General features: G+C 35.5%; 1 protein-coding gene and 1 pseudogene across 2 annotated transcripts; one reads left to right on the top strand and one right to left on the bottom strand.

The window, feature by feature from the left end:
• Positions 1-227: 227 nt before the first annotated feature.
• LOC120071248 (Transducin/WD40 repeat-like superfamily protein) lies at positions 228-3,062 on the top strand. Its single transcript, XM_039023407.2, has 4 exons — positions 228-603; positions 802-983; positions 1,093-1,288; positions 1,847-3,062. Exons 1-4 carry the CDS (start codon positions 469-471, stop codon positions 2,867-2,869), a joined length of 1,536 nt encoding a protein of 511 aa, XP_038879335.1. The 5' UTR covers positions 228-468; the 3' UTR covers positions 2,870-3,062.
• Positions 3,063-3,188: 126 nt separating this feature from the next.
• On the bottom strand, positions 3,189-4,144 carry LOC120071249 (peptide methionine sulfoxide reductase-like; annotated as a pseudogene). The gene is made up of 2 exons (XR_016527785.1): positions 3,704-4,144; positions 3,189-3,611 (listed from the first exon to the last, which is right to left on the bottom strand). The product of XR_016527785.1 is annotated as a peptide methionine sulfoxide reductase-like (transcript).
• Positions 4,145-11,788: the final 7,644 nt, after the last annotated feature.

Raw genomic sequence — 11,788 nt, forward strand, 5'->3', positions numbered from 1 at the left:
TAAAAATGTAAATCTTGAAACATAAGAAATTAAATTGAAACGAAACTTAAAATTGAATTAAAATTTTTTCCAAAATTTATTGAACAAAAAAAATATATTTTTTTTCAAAATGAAAAAAAATTAAAATTAGGAAAAGTAAGCAATTTCTATGAAAGGGGATTTAATTTAAATAATGAGAAACTTATATATTTATTTTGTTAACATAAGTTTTTATACTCATTTTTACTATTTAAATAGTTATCTTAAACGAAAGTCAGTTTTTCTTATTTATTTATTTGTATAAAAAGATAGGGGTTTACGTCTGTTTATTTATTTATTTTCTTGAAGAAATTATAAAAATTAGGGTAGAAAGATGTTGCTTTATCTATAATTCAAGTGAACAAGAGCGAAATGATTTCGGTTTGGTTTGTTTTGTGGGATTTCTTGGATCAATCATCATAAGAAGGTTTTTGCAGACGGCGATCGATTATGATCATGTCCCCAAATCAGTTAGCAAACGAAGCGATTAAGCACGCTCTCAAGGCGCTGCGGCAACGCCATCTGCTTGAAGAAGGTGCGCATGCTCCTGCTTTTCTCGCTCTCTCTCGCCCAATCATAACCCAGGTCTCTTCTTCTCTCTGATTTTCCTTTGATTTCTTCATTTTCCATCCAGAATTACTCAATTATTCACTGTTGCCGACTTTGTACAAGTTCTGGGTTACTTCCGATCATTTGATTCGAAGAACATCGCATTCTGTTGAATTAATTCTCTCGGTTTCAGTTTAAACTTGTTATTGGGTATTTGGGTTATGTTCCTTTCAGAGTTCGGAATGGAAAGAGAAAGCAGAGAAGCTGGAATTGGAGCTTCAGCAGTGTTATAAGGCTCAATCACGATTGTCTGAGCAACTTGTGGTTGAAGTGGCCGAGGTTCGAACTTCTAAATCTTTGATTGGGGAGAAAGATGCTGTAATTGATAACTTGGAACAGGAATTAAATCGAGCCAGGTTTGCCCCTTTTTCACTCATAATTATGGTCATTTTGGAGTTGGGAATAAATTTGAAGAATTCAGTTCAAAATGTTGTATGAATGTTTGGAACTTTTTAAGTTATTCAGGGAAGAATGCTTCCAGCTGAAGGCAGACTTAGAGATTAAAATTAAAGCTCTGGAACTGGCCATATATGAGAATCAAGAAATTAAAACACAGCTTGAAGCGATGACAGTTAAAGCTAAGAATGCAGAGGCTGAAAATAAGATGTTGGTTGACCGGTGGATGCTTCAAAAGATGCAGGATGCTGAACGCCTCAATGAGGTCTTTATATTTTTGTTTTGTTTTTGTTCCTTTTAAGTCATTGGTTTGAAAATATAGGATTTAGTTATTGTACAAATAAATAGAACAATCTCATTCTTTTTGCTAGGACTTGGGAGTGAACTCTAGAAGTGGTAACATGTTTTAATTTGAATTTTGAATCACAATCAGGGTTTTAAAATACTTAACACGAATTTTTTAGTTCACATGCTCCATCATGTAATAATGTAGACAACATCTCTTGCTTTCTTTTTTTTGTTTGTTTGATTGTATGCTGATCATAATGTTCATGATATCAATCATACGTGCTTCAGAAGGGTTAAATGGAAAAGTCTAATTTACTATTCTTAATACTTGAATTCCCCAGTTGATAACACGTAGCACATTGGCTTTATGTTCTTTGGGATTTTGTGAAGTTAATTCAATGATGTTCTTGTTGATCCATAGGTTAATATACCACTAATTTGTTATCTTTAGTTCAGTTTGGAGACGAGAAATGGGTTTATGAATTATTGTCTTTCGAAATGAAGTAAGTTCACGGTCTCTTTTGTTATTTATCAGGCAAATGCACTCTATGAAGATATGATTGACCGACTCAAGGCTAGTGGTTTAGAGAAACTTGCTCAGCAACAGGTTGATGGTGTGGTTCGCCAAAGTGAAGAGGGTGCTGAATTCTTTGTGGAATCCACTGTACCCTCAGTGTGCAAGCATAGGATCCGTGGCCATGAAGGGGGCTGTGGTACTATATTGTTTGAACATAATTCAGGAAAGTTGATCAGTGGGGGACAGGATCGTACAGTCAAATTGTGGGATACGAATACTGGATCATTAAGTTCCACTCTGCAAGGGTGCCTTGGTTCTGTTCTTGATCTTGCAATTACCCACGATAATAGATCTGTTATTGCAGCAAGCAGTTCAAACAACTTATATGCCTGGGACATCAGTTCTGGAAGGGTGCGCCATACGTTGACTGGTCACTCAGACAAAGTATGTGCCGTAGACGTAAGCAAAATTTCTAGCCGCTATGTTGTGAGTGCTGCATATGATCGCACCATTAAAATTTGGGATCTACAGAAGGGTTACTGCACCAAGACCTTCATTTTTGCCAGCAATTGCAATGCAGTTCGCTTCAGCATGGATGGACAGACCATTTGTTCTGGCCATGTGGATGGAAATCTTCGGTTGTGGGATATTCAAACAGGAAAATTGATTAGTGAAGTTGCCGGACACTCCCTTGCTGTTACATCTCTTTCTTTATCACGTAATGGCAATACAATATTGACTAGTGGGAGAGATAACTTGCATAATTTATTTGATATTCGATCTTTGGAAGTCTGTGGGACATTACGTGCATCCGGGAATAGAGTAGCCTCCAATTGGAGCCGTTCTTGCATCAGTCCAGACGACAACTATGTTGCTGCTGGTTCCGCGGATGGGTCAGTCCATGTATGGTCAATATCAAAACAAGATATCGTAAGCACTCTGAAAGAGCATGCTGCATCTGTTCTGTGTTGTTCATGGAGTGGGCTTGGAAAACCCCTTGCATCTGCGGACAGAAATGGAATAATATTTACATGGAACTGAAGTGGTGTAGTGTGGACACACTTTCTCACACGCTTTCCACTCGATGTACAGTAGATAAGTTAAGTGTGATATAAGTTAGTTCATCATTCTATTCATCTGATCGTATAGCAATTCTTCTGTTTTCATTGTTTTACCAAACATTATGATTTCAATCAATCGTTGAGAATTAGGCTTCTACCATTTGAAACTGAAATAGCCAATTCATGTTATTTCATTTTGGTTATCATTGTTGTTTCCTGTAGCATGATACTTGCTGCCTCCTTAAGACAATGACTTACTTTTCTTTTAGGATTGGTTTAAAGAGAATTGGAAAGAGGAGTAAAAAAACATGTGATGCTAGCATAGAGAAGCCTGGAACTTATATTATAGGTCTGTGAAACTTCCTTGTGATATGATAGGAAAGCTCCACTCACAACCAAGGCCAGAAGCAACAGAAGCACAGCAATGACAAAGACACACAATCTTATTATTCTTGGCTGGCCTTAACCATAGCATCTAATGGGATCAGTGCAACCCTTTTCAGCAGACTGTTTATGGCCTTTCCTTCCTCCTTTCTCTAGATACTGCTGATGGTACTCTGCTGCCCTATAGAATCTCTTGGATGGAAGAATCTCTGTTACAACTTCTCTGTTGTTTTAACTCCAACTTCTTGGATTCTTTGGATTCATGAGCTAAACGAGCTTGCGTTTCGTGGAAGTAGTATATCCCTGATTGATATTGCGCCCCTTATCTGCCCCCTTGTTACACCAAAACAAAAACAAAACAGAAACCTTTTGAGATTACAGAATCATCAGAAACAAATGTTTGTAGAAAGTGGATGTTGTGCATACTTGGCGAATGAGGGAGGTGGGATCAATGCGAGACCAGAAGAGAGAGAGGAGGTTGGTGTAAGGGCAGAGTTTTGGATCGAACACGACCCGAACAACCTCCACGTGATTGGTAGTTCCAGAGCAGACCTGAGAGTAGCCAACCTCGGTTTTGACCACGCCTACAAGTCGATGGAAGGCGAGCTCTGCAAACTCATAGGCTGGATTTTCAGGGATGTCGGTATCGGGGTCCAGTGCCAGGTTGCGCCCATCGGAATTTGCACGAGAAGCCATTACCCTTCGTTTCTGATTGGTTTATTAATAAATCTCTGTAGTTTAGAATGTAAATTTTTTAAGTTTCAATTTTGTGTTTAATAAACATATGAATTTAAAAATTTTAATTAGGTCTTGGAAAAGCATATTCAAGAGTTTTAAAAATTAATGGATCCATTAGACACAAAATTCATTTTGTTTACGAGTACAAATAATAGAATATAGGTTTGAACTACGATCTCAAGAGAAATAGTACATGTTAATTACTATTGAAGTATGCTCACTTTGTCAATAATAAAACATAATTTTTTTTACTATGTGGTGTGGAAGATCAAATCTCGTACCTCAAAGTTGATAATATAAGTTTATTCTAGTTGAACTATGTTTAGATTGGTGTGATAAAACACAATTGAAAGTTTTATGAAGTCTAGATTTTAAATAAGAATAGTTTAACCATTTTCTTAAATAACTAAATAAATAAATAAATAAATAAATAAAAAGATGAATCTGAAATAGAACCATGGGCGGGTTGACGTTTAAAGTCAAGGCCCGTCACAGTCCTTATCCGTATCTCGTCTTGATTGGATCTTTGCTGACGTGTCCAAACTTAGTTTCAAAAGGGTACGGTGTCCTCTGGGCCTTGGCCCAATTTATGGGGGAATATACTCATATTTCTGCCAACAAAAAGAAAAAAAAAAAAAACTATTAGATTATGTTAGCTAACGTTATTGAAGTTATATTATTATGTAATTCCTTAATTTAAACTCATCTATATTAGAATTAAATTTACAAAGAAGCTACAACAAAATATTATTGAATGATATCATTATTATTTAGCCAATATGGACATAGTTCAACGACCTAAAATATGAACTTTCAACTAAGATAAGAGAAGTTGGAACTAAAAAGATTGATATTCTTTAAACCTATCCACTAAACCAAAACAAAAAGTTGGTTTGCATTGAGAAAATTTCTAGTACTATGGTAATACAGACAATTTTCCATATTACCTCATTTCATTGCTTGCCACAACGATAACATATAATAACTATGTGGGGTCCAAACAATAAATGAATAATAAATTAATAAATCATTTGATGATGTGTTAAATGATGAATGAGAATAGTAGATACTACTACAGAAGTATTAGAAACTTTTTGGTTGGAATTTGGTATGATTTATGTTGCCCTTGGATTGCGTAGGCAGACGTATAGTAGATGTAGGGCATTACGTAGACAGTTGACTAATTCCAAACCATTTACGAATAAAATACAAGTAAATTATTACACTTCCAAATTTATGCATTAGATAAATTGATATTACACTTATTTTTTTTATTAATATTTCCCCATTGTGATGGGAAGACAACTCAATGCAATTGCTTTCATTCTTTGATAGGTGTATTTAATTAGGCATTCTTGTTCAAGCCGGCACTAGGAATCCTTAACATCTTCATTTGTTCATAGGCCTCCATTTGGTATTGTGAAATAAAATGGAATCTAGCAGTCCTAAAATACAACACTCTGAATAATCCTTTTCATAAGTTTTTGTTTTGGTTTTAATGTTGTAAATATTATATTTCATTGTTAACTTTTTTTTTCTTTTTGTTGAAAGAGATTTCGATGTTAATTAATTACCCTTGACTTTCAAAATCGTTTAATCTAACGTCATTAAGATGTCAAGATGATGAAAATTTAATAATCAAACTATTTAAAAATAATACTTTATTGTACAAGTTTTTGTTTTGTATCAAACTTTTGGGATTTAACGATTTTGTTTTGGAGGGTAGGATTTAAAGATCTAACCACTCACATAAAAAAAATAATAATAATTGAGGAGCATAAAATATATTAAACAATCCCAATTTTATTGACGCAGATGTTGATGTGTTTCAATTATTCTTGTCAAACAAGAGTAGGGTCAACTAGGAATTTAGTGTAGTTTTGAAAAGAATTTAGGTAAAAAGAGTATTTTTAAAACAATTTAGGGGACCATGTTTTTGTTTTTTTTTTTTTTTAAAATCGAAAGTGTCTTTTGAAAAGACGCATTTATCTCATATTATGTGTCATTGCAACTGCTAATTGTTGTTATATAGGTCACTTTAGAGTAGCGGTGGAATTATGTATTTTTTCTCTACCCGGTTCAATCCCAACCCCAAGCATTTATTTTTTATTTTTTATTTTCTTTTTCTACTTTTATTTTCTTTTCTTGTTTTGAATTTTTCAATCTTAAATATCAATAGTCTATCACTTTGTTATAAAAAGAATATTATAATTAGTACAACAATAAATAATTGATGATTAAATAATTGTATAATGTTAATTTAACGAGTAAAGAAATTTATAAAAATTCACTTTTTTCTCTCTCCACCCGAGTTCAAATCCCTTATTGAACAAATCGTTAGTTTTTTTCATTTTCATTTTCTTTTGATATATAATATTTTTGTTTTTGTAAATCATTATACACTATTTACATTTTTTCCTTATTCTTTAAAAAATTGAAATTGAAATAATTATTATTGATTTAAAAACTTTATTAAAAAATCTTTTATTTATTAATTATAATAATTTTAAATATATAATTTAATTATAATAATATTATAGAAAATCACAATATGTGATTTTATGATGAGTAATGATAAAAAAACACGCCGTGTAGTTGAACTAATTAAATATAATTTGAATACTGAAATATCAATCATTTTAAATTTTAACCTTATAAACTAAATTTATACAGTATTCAAATAAACTAAGTTTATCATTAATAAACAGTGTTTGTTGGTAAAGAAAAATCAACATACTATATTTTATAAATAGAAATATTGAAATGATACAATTACTTAATTCATTAATTATTTAATGCTTTATTGCAAAGTGATAGACTATTAATATTTCGAATACTATAGAAAAAAGGGAAAAAAATGTTTGGAGCTAGGCTTAAACCCAGGTAGGGTAGAGAAGAACGATAAACACACCACCACCATTCCAAATTGATATATACAATGCAAATTTTAACAGTTTATTTATATAAAGGAAAATAACTGTTTTAACTCTATTTATTTTTTGTTAATTGCATGAAGTGGAGGAACATAGTTCGAAGTAAATGTACCTATTGAAGAGACAACATTCTAATAAAGACAAAAAAACAACAATTTTTTTCTAAATAGTTTTAAAAGTACCCTTTTTTTTTTTTTATCTAATTTCTTTTCAAGACTATACTAATAGGAATTAAAAGTATCCTTTTTATCTAATTTCTTTTTATATATATTCTTCTCTCTTAATTGGAAAGTAGTAATTATAGGAAAAAAGGAAAAAAATGATAGGAGTGTCACACCCCCTCCCAGATTACCTTCTTAACTTGGAAGAGAACGTGACAACAACAGTTACCAACCCTTTTATAGAACTTACTGCCTAACTGACATGCTTAACCTGTTTAAGAAACCCTGGATACCATCACACATTTACTAAGCAACTAAAACTTTAAACACTTTTAACATTAAGAGGGTTTTACAATAACAATACATGTACAACTCATATACAAACCCAAGTTTCAGTGGATCCCAACATACTAAACAAGTCCCTATATGATCAAAGCATGTGTACAAACATTAACAGAACCAACGCATATAGTTCACTTCTAGTCAGAGTCTTTAAGTGGTAGAGCAGCAACGCAGTTATCTTCTGGGGAGATGATCACTACCTAGGGAGGGAAAACAATTAAAATGAAGTGAGTTGCTAGACTAGTGAGTGACAATATAAACATAAATCTCATGCTTAAACTGAAAGCTAGAAAATTGAATGCTAAAAACGGGAACTTTTCCAAGCAAACATGTACATAAAACTTTTAAAACCATCATATCTGAAAACATAGCCGAACTAATTCCTAGTTAAGAGAGAACCCTTTTGCTCAATCTTTCAACATCAGTTATCCTTGTCTGAGAGATAACCCTTTTACTCAATCCCTCAAACATAAGCCTGGATTGAGGTGAAAACCCTTTTATTCAGTCACCTTACCGCTAATGTTGGGAAAGAACCATTTTGTTCAATCCCAACTACATCACTAACTTTTCATACGTGCACGTAGAGCTAAACTGGATCCTGTCCAACTTATCATAACTTCGGTGTCAAAGATCTTTACTGAAACTAGGTACAACTGCTCAAATATCTTCCCTAAGTACTTCAGTATCGAGCTGAACATAACTTTTAAAGTAAGTATTTTCATTGAACAAGCTCACTGAAAACAAGGAATCATAAAACATAACTTCTAACACATGCTTCATGTAACTAAGTACATCATTACTTTGAACATGTTCTAGAAACTCTCTTTTAAAACTAGCATGCACTATCATCTTTTCTAAACTTAATTTGCTTGGAAAACTTACTTTAGAATAAGCTAGCATGAGAATAAACTTTCAACTAAAACATGAAGTTACTAAAACATTCAGAAACATTTATAGTCACCCACGGCTTTGGGCAATCCTCCTAGGGTTGATAAGCTTTTCCTATTGGTGTCAACCCTGACAACATACTTTAGCTACTAGCAATGGTCTCCCTTTTGAGACTAATTTCCATAATTAAGCTCAACATTTAGTCTAAAATAGGGTAGTTTCATCTCAATGCATACCTTTTCACGCGTCCAACACTTAGAAATTCCGTTAAGGTTTAAGTCTTGGCTATGCGGCAATCTTACATCACCAACGCTCACCCTATGCGCCCATCGCATGCCTTTTGCACCCAAGCTTTTAGCACACGCCCGCATAGCCCAACGCTTTGCTCAACTCATGCCTTGTGCGCTTGTCCAGCCGTGCGCCAACACATTCTAGTGCAACCTTGTGCCTAGCGCCTCGCGTGCCTGCTTGCACAGCTCCGTTCGCTCTGCCGCATAGTCCAACGCCCACACAATGCTCGCTTGTGCTTACGGCTTCAGCATGCATTGCACGGTCCAACGCATCTCAACACATCCTTGCACCCAACCCAACGCATCCCTTACACGCAACTTAGTTCTCTGCATGCGCATCCACCAGCATCACCGTCTGGCCCTTCAAGCTGTTTGCTTGCTCAACATAAGTAGCTGCCTGCTTGTTCAAAATTTCAGATTCAACTTATAACTCAAATAACTCATTTCCAAAAATTTTCTCAAAAAATTCCCTTCTACAAACTCACTCAAAATCGTCTTAACATGCTTACCTTAAAATTTGAGCTTAAAATTCCTCGTGGTTTGGCTAGAAACTTCAAATCTTCAACATTGGCCTAGATTTACATGAGCGATCAACCTTTTTACAACCTCTTCAAATTTCAGCTCGATTTCCTTGAAGATTTCTTCTAGCAGCCCTAGTACATCAACTAGACTCACCAAGCTTTCAGATGGTTTTGGAATCACTTTAATAGCATGACTGCATTGCTCAAATCATGCTTATGAAGTTAACCTTCCTTTTTATACTAAAGCCTGCATGACCCCCTTTTAATCTTAGGCTGCCAGCTCACCCTTAAATGGGTTTAACCCTCCTAATCCTGACAGTTGGTCACTACAATTGGTGATTAAGCCGAAAGTTTCCCCTAATCACCAACACATGACTCTCCATCATCTTGCCAATGCATAGCTTCACTTAGACACTTACACCACTAGGCCAGCACATGCATCAGTGCCTCTCTTGCGCCCAACACCTAATCTCAAGATCATGGCATGACCTTAACACACATCCTTTTCTGGCCATTACACACTAATGCACGCACAAGCTGCATCGCTTAAGGCGTCCTTACCCATGTGTGTGCATCCTTGCCCACTTACCTCAACGCGAGACTTGGCTAGTGCATAGTGTCACACCCCATCTTAGATTACCCTCTTAACCTGAGAGGAGATGTGACGGTAGCAGTTACCAATCCTTTTGTTGGCACTTACTGCCTAACTAACCTATTTAACTTTTTCGAACCCTGAATACATACATTTCCACATACATATTGAACAGATTACTCGAAACTTAACATATTTACATTACAGGGTTTCATAACATTGTTCATACATACACTTATGTACATTACAACTTAGTGAGCCCAACATACAACACTAGTCCCTATGTGACAGACACATGTATATTAACAAATACAGAGTCTTCAATCAAGCTTCCTTCAATCTGAGTCTTTGAGTGGCAGAGTAACAACAAAGATGTCTTCTGAGGAGTGACCGCTACTTGGAGGGGGAAAACATTAGAAAACATAAGCTAGAAGCCCAGTGAGTGACTAACTTTAAAAACATAAGCATCATACATGGACTGATAATAAAACTGAAAGCTTTAATTGAAAACATAAACTTAGGCAACCATCATTCACATAATCATTAACATAACAAATCACATTTTATGCTTTGCTGAACTATGACTTAGTTAAGAGTGGCCCTCTTGCTCACTCTTTACCATACTTAACTACATTACTACCTAACTAAGAGAAGGAATCCTTTTGTCCAACTCTCCATACTCCTTTAGATTGAGGTGTGTCACCTTTGTCTACTACCTTCCACCTAGCTTTCCTCATAACATACGCGGGTTAAGGCGTGTCTCCTTTGTCCATCACTTTTGTCCTAGCCTTAGCTATCCAACGTGCATGTAGATTGGATCCAATCATCAGAACTCATATCTAGGACTTAGCTCCGGTACCTTCACATCTAGTCCTTCAGTACTGTACTATTCATATCTAAGACTGAGCTTCAGTACCTTCTCATTTAGTCCTTCAGTACTAAGTTATTCATACTAATAATCTCATATTTAAGACTAAACTCCAGTACCTTCTCATTTAGTCCTTCGGTACTGAGCTATTCGTATGTTCTAAGGCACATTCTTATCTCTTTATGACATAGTTACCCTAAGGTCTTCAGTATTAATGCATACTCATGATCATTGAAGTACATAACATAAACATAACATTAGAGAGAGATGCATTACTCGGAAACTATATGAGAATAACTGTCATAAATAGCTTTTAGTAAACATGAATTGCTAAAACATTCATAAAGCATTTGCAATTCATTTAAAGCATTAAAGTCACTCATTGTCTTTGGCAATCCTCTTAATATACTCCTTATTTGATGTCAAACCTGTGGATATCATAATGCATTCTATCTATTAGCATTGGCCCCCCTTTTTGGGACTAACATTCCATAACTAGTTTACTTTGTTTAGTGTGCAGCCTTACCTTTCAATGCCAAGCTCACTGTGCATTGAACACTTAGCCAAATCCTTGGGCTCCAACTTGACTAGGCAGCAACAACTTCACCATCGCCTATCACCATGCGTCCATCGCATACGCCCATGTCTTACCTTAGGCGTTCAAGCTTCCAGCCTATGCGCTCACAGCCTATCGCATGACCCATCACATAGCTAGCCTTTGCACCAATCATACTGCCCATGCGCCCATCTTATGGCACATCAACACAAGCCCCATGCATTTTTCCAGTCATGCGCCACATGCTCCAACGCCCCTTGCGCCTAACACTTCGTGTGTCTGCCTGCACAGTCCTGCTCACTCAGCCGCACAGTCCAACGCCCACATAACACCCTCTTGTGCTTATGGCCTCAGGATGTATTGCATGGTCCAACGCATCTCAGCGCATCCTTGCGCCCAGGCCAATGTATCCCTCGCACGTAACTTAGCTCTCAGTGCATGCATTTGGTATCACCATCTGGCCCTTCAAGCTGCTTGCTTGTTCAACCCAAGCAACTGCCTGCTTGTTCAAGATTCCAAATTCAACTTACAATTTATATAACTAATTTTTTAGGCATTTTCTCAAGAAATTTCCTTCTACAAATTTTGCTCTAAAATGTCTTAGAAAGCTTACTTTAAAATTTCAG

The sequence above is a fragment of the Benincasa hispida genome, chromosome 2, assembly GCF_027475165.1.
Source record: "Benincasa hispida cultivar pf3 chromosome 2, pf3_genome.v1.1, whole genome shotgun sequence".
Lineage (NCBI taxonomy): Eukaryota > Viridiplantae > Streptophyta > Magnoliopsida > Cucurbitales > Cucurbitaceae > Benincasa > Benincasa hispida.